This window comes from Diplodia corticola, assembly GCF_001883845.1.
Source record: "Diplodia corticola strain CBS 112549 chromosome Unknown scaffold20, whole genome shotgun sequence".
Taxonomy (NCBI): domain Eukaryota; kingdom Fungi; phylum Ascomycota; class Dothideomycetes; order Botryosphaeriales; family Botryosphaeriaceae; genus Diplodia; species Diplodia corticola.
In genome coordinates this window covers 273621-294807 of record NW_017971499.1, presented here as the reverse complement: position 1 = coordinate 294807, position 21187 = coordinate 273621, and the positions used below count along the sequence as shown (strand labels likewise).

At 56.2% G+C, this 21187-nt stretch overlaps 3 protein-coding genes across 3 annotated transcripts; 1 reads left to right on the top strand and 2 right to left on the bottom strand.

Moving 5' to 3' along the window:
• Window positions 1-28: 28 nt before the first annotated feature.
• BKCO1_2000095 (acyl-ligase) lies at window positions 29-6174 on the top strand (the record flags this gene model as incomplete). Its single annotated transcript, XM_020272280.1, has 7 exons — window positions 29-91; window positions 136-176; window positions 232-2847; window positions 2902-4118; window positions 4168-4377; window positions 4435-5038; window positions 5097-6174. 7 exons carry the CDS (start codon window positions 29-31, stop codon window positions 6172-6174), a joined length of 5829 nt encoding a protein of 1942 aa, XP_020131121.1.
• A 1233-nt stretch (window positions 6175-7407) lies between these two features.
• Window positions 7408-12497, bottom strand: BKCO1_2000094 (ankyrin repeat protein; the record flags this gene model as incomplete). Its single annotated transcript, XM_020272279.1, has 2 exons — window positions 7408-11896; window positions 11971-12497. 2 exons carry the CDS (start codon window positions 12495-12497, stop codon window positions 7408-7410), a joined length of 5016 nt encoding a protein of 1671 aa, XP_020131120.1.
• Window positions 12498-12530: 33 nt separating this feature from the next.
• BKCO1_2000093 (protein serac1 q2tbm9) lies at window positions 12531-14416 on the bottom strand (the record flags this gene model as incomplete). The annotated part of the gene is made up of 7 exons (XM_020272278.1): window positions 12531-12949; window positions 13001-13247; window positions 13304-13603; window positions 13662-13721; window positions 13777-14005; window positions 14060-14149; window positions 14205-14416. The coding sequence occupies 7 exons, from the start codon at window positions 14414-14416 to the stop codon at window positions 12531-12533; spliced, it is 1557 nt and encodes a 518-aa protein (XP_020131123.1).
• Window positions 14417-21187: the final 6771 nt, after the last annotated feature.

Here is a 21187-nt window from a genome sequence, read left to right as displayed (position 1 = left end):
CCCCCGCGCCCGAGCGACGCATGCCACCATGGCCGAGTCCCAGAATCCTGAGCTGCAGGCCCAGCTGGCGGAGCTCGACCACGAGCTAGAGGTGCGTCCCCCGCCTTGCGCCGCCGAATCTGAGGCTGACTGCAGCATGGTGCCCGCGAGCAGGAGGGCGACATTACCCAGAAGGGGTACGTACACCGCCGCCCTGCGCGCGACCACACTGAAATGCTGACGTCTGCCCAGCTACGACAAGCGCCGCACCCTCTTGCTGTCGCAGTATCTCGGCGACGGCAATGCCCAACGCACATTCTCGATCCAGTCGGGCGCCCCCAGCCTCGACCAGGGCCGCACCTTCTCCATCTACAACGACAACCGGACCAGTTCCTTTGCCGACAGTCACAATCGAGCCGGCTCCTTTGCCGCCTACCAGCCTCCCGCCATCAGCCTGCCGCCCCAGGACGGCGCGCTGCGGGCCCAGTCGCCCTACAGCCCCAACGGCGGATACTTGCCCGGCGCAGATGCCGGCCAGATGCCGGCGCCCACCCCGGTGGGCCGGTTCCAGGAACGGGAGCTGGGCGTGCGCAACTCCATGGTGCAACGCCAGTCCTCCTACGCCAATGACGCCTTCATTCCTCGCCCGCAGACGCCCGAAATGTACGGCAATCCCTCGCGGTCGAGCACCCTGATGAACTCCGACTTCGCCTTCAACCCCGCCACCCACCCGACATATAACGACCAGTCGCCCGGCGGCACCAGCCGCCTGAGCACCATGCTCGATTCCCAGCAAGGCTACTTCTCCGACTTTGCCGGCGCCCAGATGCAGGATCCGTCTAGGGACAGCTATGGGGGGCCCAATCGCTACTCGTCGGGCGATGCTTTCTCTCCAACCGCCGTCATTCCCCCGCCCATGCTGGGCGAGCACGAGCTTCCTCCCCCGAGCGTGGTCGAGTGCCAATTGCCGCTGGAACCGCGCGAGGTGCCCTTTGCCGTGTACGATCCGCATAACGGAAACGTGCCAATGTCCAAGTTCGATAACATCGGAGCCGTGCTCCGCCATCGCGGGCGCACCAATGCAAGGCAGGCTGCTTTCTGGGTCCTTGATTCCAAGGGCAAAGAGACGGCGTCCATCACCTGGGAAAAGCTGTGCAGCAAGGCAGAGAAGGTCGCACAGGTCATTCGTGACAAGAGCAATCTATACCGAGGAGATCGCGTTGCCTTGGTCTATCGAGACAGCGAGATCATCGACTTCGCCACTGCGCTGCTGGGCTGCTTTATTGCCGGCGTCGTAGCCGTCCCCATGAACAGTGTCGACGACTACAACAGACTCAGTCTGCTTCTCACCACTACTCAGGCCCATCTGGCGCTGACCACAGACAACAACCTGAAGGCTTTCCAGAGAGACATCAGCAACTCGCGCCAGAAGTGGCCCACAGGCGTCGAGTGGTGGAAAACGAATGAATTTGGCAGTTATCATCCGAAGAAGAAAGACGAAGTCCCTCCGTTGCAGGTCCCAGATCTGGCCTACATCGAGTTTTCTCGTGCTCCTACCGGAGATCTGCGCGGCGTTGTGCTCAGCCACCGCACCATCATGCACCAGATGGCTTGCATCAGCGCCATAGTCGCTTCCATCAACAACAGCGAGCAGAAGGAGAAGGCGGACACGTTCAATCCCAATCTCCGCGACAGGAACGGCAACTTCATTGTTCCGAACCAACAAACCAGGAGCACCGGCGGAGAAGTCTTCTTGAGCTACCTGGATCCCCGTTCCGGGCCCGGCATGATTCTGGGCGTCCTCCATGCCGTGTACGGCGGGCACACGACCGTTTGGATGGAGCCAAAGACTGTAGAGACTCCGGGCCTGTATGCGCACCTCATTTCCAAGTACAGGACGACCATCATGGTCGCAGACTACCCCGGTCTGAAGCGGGCGGCATATAATTACCAACAGGACCCCATGGCGACCAGGAATTTCAAGAAGAACACCGAACCCAACTTCTCTTCTGTCAAGATATGTCTTATTGACACCTTGACCATTGATTGCGAGTTCCACGAAGTCCTGGCCGACCGGTGGCTCCGTCCGATGCGGAATCCAAGAGCGCGCGAGCTCGTTGCGCCTATGCTCTGCCTGCCCGAACACGGTGGCATGATCATTTCAATCAGGGACTGGCTTGGTGGCGAAGAAAGAATGGGCTGCCCATTGAGCATGGACCCTGAACCCGAAGACGCCGAGGATGGCAAAGACAAGGCCACCGAGGCGGCGGCTTCCAATGGCTATAGCAGCTTGATTGGCGGTGGCGGTGCAACGGCAAAGAAGTCGCACAAGCAAAAGAGTCGCACGGAGCTGAGCGAGGCCCTTCTTGACAAGGAAGCCCTCAAGACCAACGAGGTCATCGTTCTCGCCATGGGCGAAGAGGTGAAGAGAAGATCCAATGAGCCCGGCACCATCCGAGTCGGCGCTTTTGGATACCCGATTCCCGACGCAACCATGGCACTCGTCGATCCCGAGACGAATCTTCTGTGCTCCCCTTACCAGATTGGCGAAATCTGGGTGGATTCGCCCTCTCTGTCAGGTGGGTTCTGGGCACTGCCCAAGCACACCGAAAGCATTTTCCATGCGCGCCCCTACCGGTTCATGGAGGGGAACCCCACCCCTGTGCTCGTTGAGCCTGAATTCTTGCGCACCGGTCTGCTGGGCTGTATCATAGAAGGCAAGATCTTCGTTCTGGGCCTGTACGAGGACAGGATACGGCAGCGTGTCGAATGGGTCGAACATGGCGTGTCAGAAGCGGAGCATCGCTATTTCTTCGTGCAACACCTCGTCGTGAGCATCATGAAGACGGTGCCGAAGATATACGACTGGTAAGTCACTACCCTTGATCCTGCTGGAGTGCGCGCAGGACTAATGCGTCACAGCTCCGCTTTCGACTCTCATGTCAACAGCGAATATCTCCCCATTGTTCTGGTCGAGACTCAGTCTGCATCAACAGCCCCAACCACGACAGGCGGCCCGCCACGCCAACTGGATATTGCCTTTTTGGATTCGCTCTCCGAGCGCGTCATGGACGTCCTTTATCAAGAGCATCACCTCCGTGTCTATTGTGTCATGACGACTGCTCCCAACACATTGCCTAGGGTGGTCAAGAACGGACGGAGAGAAATTGGCAACATGCTTTGCCGAAAAGCTTTCGATAGCGGAGAGCTTCCCTGTGTCCACGTCAAGTTTGGTGTTGAGCGATCTGTCCAGAATCTCCCTGTTGGAGACGATCCTGCTGGCGGGATCTGGTCTGCGCTCTCGACCGCCGCTCGTCAGGACATGCTCATGATGCAAGACAAGCAATACTCGGGAGTCGACTACCGTGAAGTCGTCATTGACGACCGTACATCGACACCGCTCAACCAGTTCAGCAACATTCACGATCTTATGCAATGGCGCGTATCAAGACAAGCAGAGGAGTTGGCTTATTGCACAATCGACGGTAGAGGAAAAGAGGGCAAGGGCATCAACTGGCGCAAATTTGATTTGAAGGTTGCGGCTGTCGCCATCTACCTGAAGAACAAGGTCAAGGTCATCCCTGGCGATCACCTGGTCCTGATGTACACGCATTCCGAGGACTTTGTGTATGCGATCCACGCCTGCTTCGTACTCGGCCTGGTGGCAATTCCGATGCCGATTTTGGATCAAAACCGCCTCGGCGAGGATGCGCCCGCTCTTCTGCACATGGTCGCTGATTATGGGATCAAGGCCATCATTGTCAACAACGAAGTCGACCATGTGCTGAAGATGAAGGCCGTGTCGCAGCACCTCAAACAGACGGCCACCGCCTTGAAGGTCAGCATGCCCCATACCTACAACACCTCGAAGCCATCGAAACAGTCGCAAGGCTGCCGGGAGCTCAACTTGACCATCCGGCCTGCATGGGTCCAGACCGGCTATCCGGTTCTGATATGGACGTACTGGACACCTGACCAAAGACGAGTTGCTGTGCAACTAGGCCACGATACTCTTATGGCGCTTTGCAAAGTTCAAAAGGAGACTTGCCAGATGACGAGCACACGACCAGTTCTTGGTTGCGTAAGAAGTACGATTGGCCTGGGTTTCATTCACACTTGCCTCATGGGCATATTCTTGGGTAAGCTCGTCGCACTCGTCTGCGCTTTCATTTCTAACATTATCCGTAGCGGCTCCGACGTATCTGGTCTCGCCCGTGGACTTTGCGCAAAACCCCAACATTCTCTTCCAGACTTTGTCGCGGTACAAGATCAAAGACACATACGCCACCAGCCAAATGTTGGATTTCGCCATGGGCCACCATGCTGGGAAGAGCGCTGCTCTGCACGAGCTCAAGAACCTTATGATATCGACCGATGGTAGACCACGCGTCGATGTTTGTAAGTCTTCGCTGTGACCATCTATTGAAGCGCGCTTGTTTGCTGACCTTCGGACAGACCAGAAAGTGCGCTTGCACTTTGCAGCTGCCGGGCTGGAGAGGACGGCGATCAACACCATTTATTCGCACGTGTTGAACCCCATGGTTGCCTCTCGTTCATACATGTGCATCGAGCCCATCGAGCTGTGGCTCGACATGAACGCTCTCCGCCGGGGCCTCGTTGTCCCCGTTGATCCTGACACGGAGCCTTTCAGCCTGCTGCTCCAAGATTCAGGCATGGTGCCCGTCAGCACGCAGATCTCCATTGTCAACCCGGAAACAAACCGTCTTTGCCTGAACGGAGAGTATGGTGAAATATGGGTGCAGTCAGAAGCGAATGCTCACAGCTTCTACGGCTCGAAGGACATCTTCGATCTGGAGAGGTTCAACGGTCGAACCGTTGATGGCGACCCGAACGTCAGGTACATGCGTACTGGAGACCTCGGTTTCTTGCATAACGTGGCAAGGCCCATTGGCCCAGGAGGCACCATGGTGGACATGCAGTGTCTGTTTGTGTTGGGCAGCATCGGCGAGACCTTCGAGGTCAACGGTTTGAGCCATTTCCCCATGGATATCGAATACTCGGTGGAGCGATGCCATCGCAACATCGTTTCGGGAGGCTGGTAAGTCATCGGCCCGCGCGTCATGGCCAGGACGGACCCAGAGCTGACAGACAAATAGTGCCGTGTTCCAAGCAGGCGGCATGATCGTCATCCTCGTGGAGATCTTCCGCAAGAACTTCCTAGCCTCAATGGTGCCCGTCATCGTCAACGCCGTGCTCAACGAGCACCACATCGTCACGGACATAGTCGCGTTCGTGTCCAAAGGAGACTTCCCGCGCTCCAGACTGGGCGAAAAGCAGCGGGGCAAAATCCTCGCGACCTGGGTGACGCGCAAGATGCGCACCATCGCGCAATTCAGCATCCGCGACCCCGACGGCGCCGACAGCCAGCTGACCGAGGTCGCCGAGGAGAACACGGCGGCGGCGCGCCACATGAGCCTGATGCACCAGCAGTCGCAAAACAGCGGCAACGGCAGCAGCATCAAGCGGCCCAGCAGCCTCCGCAAGGTCACGTCCGCCTCGGCCCTGCCCGACCCGGGCATGGCGTCGCCCATGCAGATCTACCAGCAGCAGCAGCAGCAGGCCGGCTTCGACCTCCAGCCGGGCATCCAGGAGGTGCCGACGCCGGGCGAGGGCGACGACGTGGCGCGCACGCCCACCATGGAGCATCATCACCACCGACAAGCGTATCCGCACCTGCAACCCCCCGCGGCCGTCGGCCCGGGAAGCGGCTTGATGGAGTACTCGCCCGTCGACATGGCGAGCGTGTGGGAGAGCGGCAGTTACACGCACAGCGGCCAGAATTCGATCCAGCAGAGCAGGCGGCCGAGCATGATGGGCGAGCAGATGCTGTATCAGGGTCAACAACAGCAACAACAGCAGCAACAACAACAGTGGCAAAGACAACCGCAGTACGACCCCTCGTGGCACCAGGAGCAACAGCAACAGCAACAGTATCAACAGCAGCAAGGCTATGGCGGCGGCGGCGGCGAGCAAGGAAGCAACAACGAGCAGGACGACGCACCGCAGCCGAGCTACGCGAGCAAGCCTTTCCTGAGCCTGCCGGCCGACATCGATGGCGGCGGCGGCGACAGCGGCCGCATCGGCGGCGGGCTGAGGGTCGCCAATCGGAGCAGCGTTGAGAGCGACGAGTGGCCGCAGGAGGCCTTGATGCATATGAACTTGAACAACCACTGAGAAGGGGGGAAAAGATGGAAGGAGGGAAGGAAGGAGGGAAGGAAAGGCGTGTGTTTTGCTGATGATTCTTGCTGGCTCCGGGGATCTACAGGTACGGGACGAGAGAAGGGAAAGGAAGTCGTCTAGCTTTTCTTTTTCTTTTTCTTTTTCTTCTTCTTCTTCTTCTTGTCAAAAAAGGGGGTTCGATCGTGAAGGAAAAGAAAGAGGGAAGGAGGGGAGGAAGAAAAAATGTACAGGAATGAGAGAAACAGCGAGAGAGTTGCTACTGTAGCAAAATCGGGGTCCATTTTGCTCTCGCTCGGGTTAGAGGCTTCGCTTTTTTTTTTAAGGTGTTGCTCGTAAAGCATGAAGACTACTAGTAGTTATTCGCGGATCATTCGGTCGGATCATGAGCTCAACGGCTTTTTTGTTTTTGTTTTTTTCATGGCGGCTAGCACCTTCTACGGAAGCTAAGACAAGTTTTTATCTGTTTGCTTATTTGTATGTACATATTCTTTTTTTCGCTTGAACTTCTGCGGATTTCTTCCTGGTATTTTTCGGTGTCCTTTTTTTTTTGCTTTCGTTTGCTCGTTGTGCTGTGTTGCATTGCTTGCTGGTGATTATTATTGGCTTCGTTCTCTTTCTTCTTTCCACCATCCCCTTTTCTTATGGGAAACAGGCTTGTGCGGAGTGATTATGATGTGTGTATGTGTGTATGTGTGTATGTGTGTATATATGTGTGTGTGTGTATGTGTGCGTGTGTGTGCCGCAACATGATATCAATGTCTTTTTTTCGGGGCGGTTGTATGTCATCTTTCTCGAAGATGCCAGTGGGGATTTTGCAAGTAATTCTCAAGCAGACTTCATTGCGGTCTTTCGATTCGGGAACCATGCATATTGATCAGAGGTGTGTATTAATGTGTACAAAACAGCTGTAAAAATGCAGACAGAGGATCCGAGTGTCACCCACATGGCTCAGCTACGCTAACTCGTCCCTACCACCCGTTCCTCGCTTGCGAGCAGGTATATTCTCCATCCTCCGCAGCCATCCCTCCCTCGTCTCGCCCTTTGCATTCACAGTCTCGGAGCCCAGCCCGGGGAAGTCCGGCCCAGGCACCTCCAAGAACCCATGGCCACCGCAGTCCGACATCGCGGCCACGTCGAGCGGCCAGGCAGCATCTCCAAGAAGCGCGTCGCCAGCGTCTGCGCGCATTGGCGCTGGCGCGTGGTTCTGGCGTCAATTCGGAGGCGCTTCTATATGTGTTCTGGGAGTAGGTGGCGGACCCGCGAGTGGAGGCCGCGGGCTTGCTGGATCAGTTCGAAGCCGGTTTTGCCGCAGCCGTCGGAGATGTCGGTGGTGTTTGCTCCGCGGGTCAGGAGGAGCTCGACGAGGGCGTCGTGGCCCGCGTAGATTGCCCAGTGCAGCGGGGTCCTCCCCGTGGTGTCTTGGAGACCGTGGGACGCCCCAGCTTGCAGCAGTGCGTCGGCGATGTCGTGGTGGCCGTACAGCGCGGCCAGGTGAAGGGCGGTTTGGCGTTCGGAGTCGACGGCATTGATTTGCGCGCCGTTTTCGATGCTTGTCAGCCAGAGGACGGCGTTGAGCTGTCCGTGTTGTACTGCTTTGTGCCAGACTGTGGTCCCGTCATTGGCGCTGGCCTTGACGTCGGCTCCCGCTCGGTAGAGGATCTTTGCTGTGTCTAGGTCGTATCCAATAGCGTAGTGCAGAGGCGTGGTTCCGTCTCCGGCAGCCTTTGAATGATCTAGCAACAGTTTAACGGTTTTCTCATGGCTGTGAGCCGCGGCGCAGAACAGCGCATCCCAATCCCGGATGTTGGGGTTCGCTCCGTGTTCGAGTAGGATTTTCACGACCTTCTCATGTCCTTTGCGTGCAGCAAGATGCAGTGCAGACAAGTCGTGCTCGTCTAGAACGTCGATGTTCGCCTTGTGCCACAGCAGGATCCGCACTACGGCTTCATCTCCGGCCTCGCATGCATATTGAAGAGCTGTGCGGTCATGGAAATCCTGCGCGTTGTCATCAGCGTCTTCGCTGAGTAGTGCTTCAACAGTTTCCATGTAGCTGCCATGAGCTGCCATAGACAGTGGCGTCCGCTTCTTCTCCTCAGTAGCGCTCACACAGACCTTATGCTGGGCAAGTGCTTCGATCGCGCGTTCCTTCTCCACTGGGGACGCAAGATGTAGAAGTGTATCTTGATCCCCAAATGGAGCGTTCACATCAGCTCCTTTTTCAAGTAAGACGTTCACCACATCCACATGGCCGGCCAGGGAGGCGATATGTAGCGGCGTCATTCGGCGGTCATCGCCAGGCTGGACGCAAGCCCCGTGGTCCAGCAAGGTCCTCGCAACACTTTCATGACCACGAACAGCCGCCAGATGAAGTGCCGTCCGCTCGTCTTCGTCCCGAGCTTCGACGTCCGCTCCTTTTGCCAACAGCGCCCGCACCACTTCAACAAATCCACCAAGCGCCGCAAGATGCAGCGGCGTCTCCCGCGTTGCAGTTGCAGCCCCCGCGTCGTCGCCCCTCATGAGCAGCATCTCGACCATCGCCGCCCGCCCACCGCGCGCGGCTATATGCAGCGGCGTCCATACACCACCACCACCAACAACAATCATCCGGTAATTCAACACACCCCTCTCCTCAACCCACGACAGCAACCACTCCTCCTCAAACCACGACAGCGCACACTCCGCCTTATCCGCAGAACACTCTTTCGCCAACCCCAACGGCGTCTTCCCCAACCGATCCCTGCCGTACGGGTCCGCCCCGTGTTCGAGCAGCAGCCCCACGATGCGCCAGTGGTCCAGCGCCGCCGCCCAGTGCAGCGGCGTCCGCCCCATGCCGTCCACGCGCCCGACGTCCACCCTCATCCTCCTCCGCGTTTGACGCCGCAGCAGCGCGCGCGCGACGAAGAAGTGGCCGCGGACGCAGGCGTGCCAGAGAGGAGCGCGATTGAGGTGGCTGGGGACATCGGGCGGCGGTGGGTCGGCGCTGGTGAGGAGTTGGACGACGGTGCCATCGTCGCCTCGTTTGGATGCAGCGCAGAGCTGGGCAACGGCGACGAGGCGGTCGTGTTCGCGGTCAGGGGATGAGCGGTTGTCGTCGTCGTCGTCGTTGCCGTATGAGCGCTTTGAGAGGAGGTTTAGCGTCTCGAGCTGCCCGTTCGTCGCAGCGGCCAAGCGCATGGAGCGCGCCAGGTCGGCGCTTTGCATGCACGGACTGCCGTCGCCTATCAGGATGGGGAGGACGGGAGGGTCGCAGTCGCTGGCTGCGGCGTCGATCAGGGTGCGGTCGGGGACCACCATAGTTTGGTGGGCGATGCGGCAGAAGCCGTCGAGGATCTTGGCCCAGTCCGCGTTCTTGCTGCTGGAGACGGCGAGGAGGTGGGTAGAGAAGCCGGCGCCTTTTAGGAACTTGACGAACTCGTGGCCTCTTTGCGGAGCCACTGTCATGTCGTCAAAGACTAAGGGGAGCATGAGAGACGCCGCGTTGTCTCCGGCGGAGGAAATCAGGAGGTCCTCCGTCCTTTTGCGGTCCGTGTCGAGGCGCTTGAAGAGGAGCTTGGTGGTCTCCATGGCCGCTTTGTTGCGTTTCTCCACGTCTTGCTGACCGGAGAAGCTGGGGTAGCGGTCCATTTTTCGCTTGACATGGCCGAAAATCTCCATGCTGTCTGCCCAAGTCATTACCGAGGCCTGGAACAGGTCTTCCATGTCAACTTCTGGAACAAGACCGCGATCCATCAGAAGGGAGAAGACGGGATATCTTTCCCTAGGGTTGAGCACGGCCTCGAAAAGGACGCCTCGAGTAATGTCAACTCGGTCGGGGTATTCCTGGAGCATCCACTCTAGGATGTTTTTTCCTTCCCGTCGATTGTTGACAACAGCGTTCAATACGCCTTCTGTGATTTTGACCGGGGTAGAAGCCGAGTGAAAAAGAAATCTGAGAATAGCTTGGCCGCATTCCTCATTTGCTGCCGCCGCTGTTACTATACCCTCGGTGATATCGACTGGCGCAGGCATCATCGCCACGGCTGATCTCATCTCTTGCTCGCGGGGTAACTTCTTGGCTGCAACTTGCATGAGTTCCTCCGTCATCTGGATTTTTTGGTGCTTCTGCACGAGCAGAAGTTCCATTATGTCGACAACTTCCTCTCCCCACCGCAATGCGTCCGGAACTGTATCCTTGCTCCACTCTATGGCGGAAAGAATGACCTGCTCTGTGATCTGGACCGGGCAATTGTCCTGATTGAAGATTAGCGTCATACTTTTCCCACTCCTGGGTTGGCATCGATCCAAAAAGGCCTGAAGAACCCAGGGTGTGAAAACGATTTCGCTCTCTTTCGTTTCTAGGAGGAACTCCAGCATCTCATTTGATGTTAAGTAGACTACTCCCTCAGCCGCCACGAGTATGTCTTCGGTGATTTTAAGTTCGGGACCAGCTTGTTCGACCAGATATCTAAAGACCTCCACACTACAGGAATACAATGCCGTGATGAGGAGATCTTTTGTGATGGTTATTCGATCTCCAAAGGACTTCAGCAGTACCTTCAGCGCCTCGTAGCCGCTGTGTTCACCGGCCGCGATTATGACAAGTTCATCCACAATGTCCACCTTTCCGCCCCTTCGGCGCAATATCAACTCTAGGATCTCGCTCCGAGGCTTGCGTGCCGCCTCCCGCAGACACTTGTCCGCGACGGTAAGGGCTTTGTTCTTCTCGAGGAGCAGTTTGACGAGGTCGGCGCACCCCTCGCTGCTGTTGTCCGCTGCCACCGCAATCTCGAGCATCTCTTCCGTAATCTCGAACTCCGCTGTGCGCGTCCGCAGTAGCACTTCTATCCCTCTTTTAGTATGATGACCGTTCCCAAGTGCTCTGAGAACGGCTTTCGGCAGGCGGATGTCCTGTCTGTTGGCGCACAGGTACTCGAACGACTCCGGAGCGAACCGCGCCATCTCGACAATCTGCTCCTGGCCGAATCCCTCGCCCGCGATCCGCCCGTCAAGGATCCTCCGCGTCAACCAGCAAATGTCGAGCTCGATCGCCACCTGCGTAGGCCGTACACCCACACCCCGACCATCCTCGCGATACAAGTCTTTGAGGAACGTCGACTTCCCGCTCTCCCACTGGCCCCGGATCCACACGGCCAGGTACGGCTGCTCGTCGTCGAGCAGGGCTTCGACCTTGTCCCACTCGCCCTCCACCTGCTCCTCCGTCCTGAGGTGCTTGTACCAGCTCTGACTCGCGTACGCCAGGAACGGGAAGCTCTGCGGATTGGACAGCTTGGGGAACTCGTCAATGAGTGATCTTAAGAGAAATTTGGAAGCCTCGCCCTCTCTGGCCTCGCGGACCCAGCGGGTGAAGTCCGCCATCGAGACTTGGCCGATTTCGCGGAACTCTTCGGCGTGGAGGTAGAACAGGCAGGTGCGGGCGAGGTAGGTGTCGGGCTCGACGCCGACGCCGCCGATGGCGCCGCAGCTGTCGAGGGGGGTCTCGGCGCGGTGGTGGAAGAATTCCTTGACGGATTGGTGGATGAAGAACACGCAGTCTTTTTCTAAGAAGGGATAAAAGGGGGCATTCTTCTTCTGGACGCTCAGGAGTGTCCCGAGACTTTGGCGAATCCATTCCTCGGTGATGGTGGGCCTGTATTTGGCCATTTCGGACAAGCTCTTGTACTGGCGCTGTCCGGGATCGAAGTTTATGGCGTCTCTCAGTTCGTCCACCGTAAGTGGTCTATGGGTTTCCTCTTGTTAGTCTTCGCCGTCCTGCTCTGTCCTCCTTGCGAGCCATGGATATGTTTTACTCACGTTTTGGCATACGCAACCCAGGCCAAGACCTTGGCGCAGACCGGAACCGCCGTCAACCTAGCAACAAGCCTGTAGTAGAGATCATCCAATTCGCTGGGGCTTTCTTCAAACACCTTTTCGACCTCGTACATACTTGGCGCTTCCAGCTTCGCGATTTGCTTCATGACGAGCGAGGCCCACAAGAACGTGCCTCCGGCCTGTGCACAGATCTTCTTTTGGACTTGCTCCCTGAGCTGCTCGGTGAACAGGTAATCGGGAAGATCGTCGACTTTCGACTTGACATAAATATCGAGGTCCGCATTCTGCGCGTTCAACGGGAACTTGAGCACGAACTTGGAGCTCAAGTGGAACTCGATGTCCCTCTCGCCAGGCCGGCTTGTGATAAAGAGCTTCAAGCGGCTGTTGTCCTTCGAAAACAGTTTCACAAGTCTTCGCAAGAGATCGGAACGTTGGTCGCCGTTCTGGTCGCACTCGTCGAACGCATCGACCACACAATAGATGCGTTGGTGTCGGTCGTCCAATGCCATCTTCGAGAAATGCTCCCACAGCCGACTGAGGGATTATCCGCGAAACGTGGCGGGATCCTGACGATAACGTTCCGGAAGGTAGTCGAAGAGCTCTTTGCAGTCAATGAGTTGAATGATCAGCGACCGCAAGATGTCTGTAGGCCGGCGGGATTGCTCTCCTTGGCCGTAGCAGAAGAAACTGAGAACTGCGATGTTCTCCGCCGGACGCGTCCTCGCGTATTTCTCGAGATGACTCGTCAGAGACTTTGCGAGCACGGATTTACCTTGGCCGGGAGGTCCGTAGACCCAAAAGCAAGGTGCCTCTGGGGAGTCGCGCCACGATTGGAACCGCGAATCGATGAAGAACCACTTAAGCGTATCCGCGCAAGGATCGTCAATCTTTCCGTCGCGTATCTCGTGAACCGGATCCAGCCTCAGGCTGTCCAGTACGGCACGTTGGTCCGATGAAAGCCCTGTAGCTATGAGTCTATGTTGCTATCAACTACAAAGAGACAATCACGTACCGTGCATGCGGGAAAAGCGTTCGTTGATTGTCGAAGGCGCAGCTTTCACCATCTCTTCGATATGGAACTTCACCGAATCGGTATACTGGGGGTCGCTTCTTCCAGTAAACTTCACCAAGCCGGAATGGTCGGTGCTAAGCGGAATCTCTTTACGAGAGTTGGCTTGCCCGTGGATCCAAGTGGCGGACGCTTTGGTGACCATGAGCTTTTTTGGGCCAGATCTGGCCCACCTACCGTCAGGGTTCTGCTGCTGGACTGTCAGCACTCTGTATCCAACAACGCTCATAGCATAGATGGCCCAACCTCAAGCGTATTGCTGTTCAATGTCTCATAAAATGCAACAACCTTGAACTCCTGCAGCTTGCAGCAAGTCACAAAGCTCTCCGACAGCGCAGTCAGGAAGGCTGATGGTTCGGATTCCTTCGTCACGATCAAGTCCCGAATAAGGTTTTCGGACGGCATTTTGCCAATAACCGCCCCGAGCAATTCTTCGTGGCGAAGCCCAAGGTTGGGCACACCGAAGAATAGAAGCCCATAGCAAGCCTTGAACAGCTGTTCGTCCTGTTTATTCCGGCCTATCTCGCAGCTCAGTGTGGTCAAAGCCTGGGTTGCCGGCTTGTAAGTAACAGTCGATGCTGATCAAGCGAGTTGCGCCACGTACTTGTTTGATCACCAAGCCCCCCAAGCTGTGTCCAAGAAATATGAAAGGCCGATGTGCCGTCTTCGATGCGTTAGCCACCGCGACTGTGAAGATCGGGGTAGCTGTATGTGCATACCTGTGGATCCTGACGATGCGAACGGATGGAGTCAAGCAGTCCTTTGGCATGGTCTACGATTGATTCTTTGCCCTCATGTGTGAGAAGATGAGAATCATATCCGTAAACAAGGACACGGATATTGGGCAGGGTGGTAGGGAGGTAGTCTCGCAGCCAGTTTTCAGTGGCGTCGCGGGGAGATTTGAACGAGCCGAATGCATGGCTGGAAAGGCCTGGAACCACGATGAAACTGGACCATGTTTAGATCCAACACTTTACTCGAGGCTCCAAAGTTTTGACCTACTCTACGGCTTCAGCCTGATTGGCGTATTTGTTACCTTGCGTGCCATCGTACAGCGTAGTCATGCGAATGAAGGTGTTGTCCGGTGTCACACTGTACGCGCGAACATAAGCAAGAGTGGCTACCATGGCGTTGAGAACGAGCATACTTGGCTGATATTTGCGAGCAATCGCCAATGTCTATCTCCAAATCAAAGGGTTGTCCAAGCTCAAAGGGCGACTGTTGACATTTCATCGAGAGTGTTGCGCAGTATCGGTCGCTCTCCGGCGCGAGCACGAGCTTTGAATCCAACAAGGACAGCCCCAACTTCTTCTCCAATGCAATCCGAAGTGCACCACTGGTAAGGGGTGCTGGCAGCATTGCCGGCGAAGGAGTGATGAGAAGACGCCATGTCAGATCCTTCGTCCGTTGTGGCAAGGAGAGGTTCTGACGCCTCTCTAATTGAGGTTTGCGCCATAGGGATCCCAGGACCACGGCACTCGAAACCAGAATTGCGAAAGAGATGATATATGCAAGGGCGGTGTTGCGGTCGAAATAATAAAGAGAAGCCCCGGAGACGTCCATTGCGGAGCTGGAAGGAAAAGTCGGTTACGAGAGAGATAGCTGAACAACAGTAGCTGGATGTAGAGGGCTATTAAAGGTACGAGATAGCTGCATGCTGGTTTTTCATGAATGCTTGCTGCCTGGAGGATCCCAAGCCTCAAAAGGTGAGATCTGAAACTTGATTCGACAGCGTACCTACAAACGGCGATGAAAATAGCGAGGCTGTGCCACGGCTGAGTTGTTTCCGTTGAATGGCGGTGGGGGCAAAGGAGAAACTGGCAGTGGCCAAGTCACAATAAGTGGGGGCTGAAAGAAAGCAAATAGCGGTGAGGATCGATATACAATGTACACAGGTATGTAAATACCTATCCACATTATAGCGGCTACGCTTCCACAACCTTCTCCCAGCTTCACTTTTATGGAAGCATGGTGCTGCTTGTATCCATTTCGCTTGTTTTGATTCCTTCGGTGTAGATTCCTTGGAGCGCTGATAGTATCTTCGCGACCGCACGCCAACACATCCATCGGCCGCCCCTCCAGCACTACAGCAATGCAATTTCAAACAGAGAGATTCTGCCTGTCGACATTGTGCCCTGATCGCCAAATTTCTTCATTATTGCCAGCATCTACAATGGTATCAAACCACGGCAGGTATGTTAATCATGCGGCGCTACTTGAACGATAGACATAGCCATTTCCGCAATATGCCGCTGTGGGTGGTCTGACCTGTGTTCCATGAGCCACTCGAAGCACAAGCAAAGGTGGACTGCAACAGCCACGCGATAGGTGGCCAGACCCTCACTCTTCTTGTAATATGTCCGCAAGGTGTTAGAAGTGCTGCCCACTGCGAGGCAGGTAGCTTCGGCTGCTCATTGGCGCTGAGGTCGACCAGATCTGGAGCAAAGCGAGTCGCTCCGTCAGCAGCCCTAAGGTTATATCAACGAGACTCGGTACTGGCCAGTTAAGTTTGATGTTTGTACTTGCGATCCGTTTGTCTCCAGAGGAAGAGGCGAATCCGCTACTGCTGGCGCTGTCGTCAGTCGTCACAATGCGAACCAAATAACTGGTCTGCTACTCAGTGCGCCGACTCTCCACAATGAGGTATCCGTCCAGCGCGCCACCAATGTTCCAGATGGATGTGTCCTGGCATTCTGAGTCAGTCCAGCGCTCTGCTCGGTCAGCCATGAACGCCATTAGGCATAGGTGAGCCCGACACCAGACCGTAAGCTTTCTTGGAGCCCGTGATGCCCATGTATGGGGTTGGCAGCCAGATAGTGCCGCCTGGTATGATGTGCCTGTGCCTAGAGCTTGCGTGGTGCGCTGCGAAGGCTCTTTTTGCGCTCGTGAATGTCCAAGATCGACGGTGGCCGGCGAGTCCCACGCCGTACGCAGACAGAGCCGGCTAATCGATGGGTTTGGCAGCGGACGCGTCGTCGTCCTCGAGGCGGGGGGTGCGGGCGAACTGGCCAGTGAGGGCCACGAGGAATGCTGGTGTTTCTGTTCGTGTTACTCTCGGTCAGCCTCAGATACAGCTCACTGCCGAGTGTTGTGTCTCATGGTGGGAAGACGTACTCCCAGCGGTGCGCGGTAGCTTTGGTGGCGGTGCTATTGCCAGAGCTTCCGACCGCTGCCATACTCTCGTCCCGCTCCTGCTACGGCAGGAAGACTGGTCCAAAATGCGAGTTTGGTTTGTGCGCTCCCGTACCGAAGGCGGCGGAACTGCGAGTACTGGCGAAAATGGGAGCGCTGCCGCCTTCCATGACCAGCTGCCAGCAGAATTTGCTCGAGCGCGGAGTGGGAAAATGTACCAGAATGACGGCATCATTGGAGGGAGCTTGACACTTGACAGGGTGCCTCGCACCTGAAGAGGTTCGACTTGGATCATCATCTCGAGCGCGGAGGCCTCTGAGCGACCACTTTAGCTGTGAGCTGAGGACCCCTGCGCGCAACGAGCTGGGTGAGGAGTAGATGGTTGTCGCCGCAGAGCTTGGGGAGGGATTCGGTGAGCTCCAAAGGCTCGGTTGGCGACAGCGCGGCTGGTATGAGAGTCGGAGCAGATTCTGGGGGGTTCAGGCCGGCGCGGTCGCGGCGAACGAAGTAGTCGAACGGTCGGGCATGCCTACGCCGCCATTGCGCGCTGTGCTTGAGCCTCAACTACTGCTGCTGCTGCTCCTGCTGCTGCTGCTGCTGCTCCTGCTCGTTCTCCTTCCTCAAGGACCTGTTCAAGCCAGGTCGCTCAACGAAAAAGATGGTTCGCATCAGCCCGAAGCAGTGCAATACGAGCGACACTGTGATCAGTGACATGAGCGGAGCTCAGCGGCCACCGACCCGTTTCCAAAAACAAGCAAAGTAGTCTACCCCCGTAGGGGCGTTCTAGAGATTAATCTAAAAAGAACAGGTACTACACTTGATCTAAGCCAAAAGGCAAAGAGAGCTGAAGAAGAAAAGAAGAGCTTGGGGGCGAAGGGAAGAGGGGTTTATATAAGTTTTTCGGCGAGAGTGGCAGCTGATCGGTTCCGGGAGCTAACCGGAAAGGGAGTGGTCGCCGTTCGGGGGGCAACAGGCTTGGGCCAATCGTGCTGCATGCTGCGGGTAACGGAGGCAGGCTCAGTGTACCGGAGGCAGGCGCAGAGGAGCTTTGTGGGAAGGGGCCACGCACGTCATCCACCGCCACCGCGACGGCTTTGGTTGGAGGTAATAATGGAGGGTGAGTCAAGGGAGGCACCACCATGTGCTGCCAGCCATCGCAGCATGCGCTCGTCGCAAGCCAACAGCATACTATCGAGAAGACTATGTAGAGTACCTCAAGGATGCGCAAGCAGCTGCAAAGTCGCACCTGCAGCAGGAGGCGACAGCTGTAGAACAGTGCCTAGGAGCCTGTGAGCATGCTTGCGGCGACCTCCGTGAAGCAAATGACCCGGGTGTCCTCTCATCCGCTCCAACATGCACAGCCAGAGGCAGCAGGTGAGCCTTCAACACCTACCAACACGCAAGACAGCGCTCCAGCGACCTTGCCAGCACCATCGTTCGCGCTGGCAGCAACAGCGGCGGCGGCCGACCATTCCTCGGCACATCTGTCGAGCTTGCGCAGCTTTCCCACAAGTGCGCCGTCATGATCTTCACTTGCGCGGCCAAAGATGAAGAAACCATCATCGCTCGCATGGCAAAGCTGGGTGGTGAGGGCTTTCAACGCCGAGGTCACCGGTAAGCGCCTGTCCATCTCTGACATTCTAAAGCACTTCCTCCCCTGTGCCGATAATCTGGACCTCTCCCTCCGTCAGCTCCAACCGCTAATGCGCGTTCGACAAAACTCCATCCCCGCCCTTCCGCCACTACTGAGACAGTCCCGCGTCACGCTGACCTACACTTTGCTCGACCGGCCGTCACTTGCTCTGAGCCTCTGATCGCTCCGTCCGACAAATGCCGTCACATCAGCATGGAAACAACCTCCGATGACCTCAGTCAACAGCGACAGCAACAGCGAGCAGCAGCTTCAGAACCAGCACAAGAGCATCAGCGAGAGAAGCGAAGACGTTTACTTAGCAGCAAGTACTCCGAGCCGTGCAAAAATTGCCTCAACGACACGCACTCTATCTGCGACAATTCGGTCGCTCAAGACGCTACAAGCTGGCTGACCGCTCCATCCTCACAGGTGACGCTACCTTCAACGCCTCTTCGACTCGCAGGACGAGCTTGCACTGCTCTCCACATATCATAACAGCACTACCGAGTGAACGATATCGGTGCCGAATCGTGTCTGGGCATAACGATGAAAGACCGAGACACACTGGCTGAGACACGAGGTTACTTGGAACGAATTGCTCGCAGTGTCTAAGCGCGATTGAGAGAGCCTTCAGTCGCCACCCCTGGCGTTGGAGCTTTACCGCACTGCTGTCCGCACTGCTCTAGACTGCCTCACCGGCCGGTGTCGGCTCGCCAAGTTAACTGTATCCCAGTTCATCGTCTCAGCAAAGCGAAGGATATGGCCAAATCACTGCCACGCGATACGGAAGGATACATGGAAGGAGACAATGTTCGCTGTGACATTCTGGTGAGGTATCCGTGGTTGCGACGCGATTTTGACTTAGTCGCCATGTTGTTTGTCGGAGAACGAAGAATACAAGGATGGTTGAGACAGGTAACGACTTCGGCGGGGCATTGCGTTGACCCACGAAAAAGCCATTGCATTCCATTGCTACTATGGTATAACGTCTTTGGCTTATTCGTCAAACAGAGACCTTTGTCGAGGATGTCCAGGGCGATGAACGCCTCCTGGACTCCATACAAATGCACCAACCCATGCATGCATGTAACCGATGTCTCTGCTTGCCTCTAGAAACCCACCTTGTCTGCATTGTTCGTACGATTCATTCTGACGTTCTCAATGTGCTCAAAGTTTCCGCCCATCGGCTACGGCATGTTCGAACCAATGCGCGATTTCAACATTTGCAGCAACCTGCCCCTGTCTCAGATCCGCATCTTGCCTGTTTCCTAACGGAGAATACTGAATGTGACTCAGTCACCTTGTAGTATCCACGCTGAGCTCAGGATGCCCCTTTTCCCCTGCAGTGTTTCTTGTCGCCGCTAAACCATCCAACGATCCTGGCCAAGGCTCGTCCTCATGTACACGGTTTCTGTTTGCGGGCCGTGAGCGGTAAAGCTGTTCCAGAAACCTATTCTGTGCGATGAAGCATTGTGTTCGGAGCCCGTGCAACTTTCAGGGAAACTCTGGGGTGAAGTCGTAGGTTCTCGGGTAATGAGCGCGAACCGGCTTTAGTCCTAGCCTGCGAACATCGATTGAATGCGATCGGCTTCGCCACCAACTAACCATCCGACGAAATGAGTGCCGATTTTCTGGAGTGGAAATATCACCCCTCAACATGATGATCGCAATGAACACGTCCTCTCCCCTGGTGACAACGGTGTGGCGTAGCAGTATTGTATGCTCCGTCGTGCCTCTCGGTTCGACCGTCCATTTCGCGTAATGTTCCAATGTTAATGATATTGGCGAAGGCGATCATGGACTGATACCACTGGCGACCAATGCATAGAATATTCGGTGGACGTGGCCGAGGTTCGCTTGACCATCTGGGTCCCTGCTGAAAGTCTTTTCTTCGTTCATCATCATCATGGTAGCAGCCTTATTGGGCTCAGTTAAGTCCGCCCTCGACCGCTCAAGCATACAGTTTGCCAGCCCCATCTCTTCCTCCATCGATCACCCGCTCTTCCTTTTATCTGCATGAGGTTCTGTGCGCGCATCTATTTCGCACGGGGAAGTACGCGAGCCTCGCAGTAAGTGTAGGTTGACTAACATGTCTTAATAGTCGCTCTAGCGGCTGATGAGCCTAGGTCCCGGCTACGATGGGAGATGGGACTCATTATTTGAACGGGGAGCTATGACGGAATATCTCTTATTAGCGTGCGAATCCTCCAACGTTATTTCCAAAAAAGGTAGCGCGCTCGCTCGTGCGCGACACCATCCTCCGCAGCACCCACCCCTAATCGATTGGCAACGACACTATACCTCTACTATAGAAGCACAGCCGTCATTCGTCACGTTCGCAGCCGCCGCCGCCGCCACCCGCTAGCGGTAGTCTATCCAACCACGTTTTCGGTTACGGCCCACGAAATCACAAAGCCAATCGAGCACGCTCCTTATCCGACACTAACAAGACTCGAGGGCTTCAAGCCCGGGATGAAATGACGTAGCAAGCATCAAGACTGCCTCCGGGCGCGGAAGCCCCGCGTCGCCACGTACCGCAACTTCCATGCAACCTCGCCGGGATGGCCCTCGGCCATGCTCGGCCAGGCCCTCGGCCATGCTCGGCCAGGCCCTCGCGAGTGCCGCATGGTACCACCCAGTGCTAGCGTTCCGGCGAACGCGCCCACAAACGCGGCGAACATCCCGACGTGGGGTGTACGTACATACATGCGTTGTGCGAGATGACCAAGCAAATGTACCAGGCATGTTATCGTTTGAACGGTCTTTGTCGTCGGCCGAGGCGTGCGCTTTCACGAAGCAAAAGTAAAGCAATCAACCATAAGGTCCTAGGTGAAGCTTCGAAGATGGTCGGTTGAAAGGGGTGGCAAAAAAAAAAAGAAAGAAAGAATGGTGAAGGCGCAGGGCTCAAAATAAGCTTAAACGGAGCCTCAGCTAAGCATTTATGGGAAGTCCGACGCAGACCCAGGCATAGCGGGATTCTCTCCCCCTTTCAATCTGGAAAAAGTTGCTGCGCGCATAAATTTTTTTTGATGGAGAAGAAAAAGGCAGATGGCAGTAAGCACGATGCCTTGATGCGTTCGATAAATGACCGACGGGAGTGCTGTTTGACATTAAGGCCAATCAAAAGCAGGTCCGACGGAGCTTGCGCAGATAATTCCCGTGCAGGAGAGAGAGACTCCAGTGAGCAGACTTGGCGAGGGTGGGGGTGGTCTGGCCTGCGACCGGATCGGCCTCCGCACGCAGAAACCGGCTCCAATCCAATATACCCACGATAATGCGCTGGCGGCGCGGAGCTGAGAAGGAAAAAGTGAAAGTAGTGCTGAGACCATCCCTGGACCGACCTTCCGATTCGTTCCTCCCAGCCC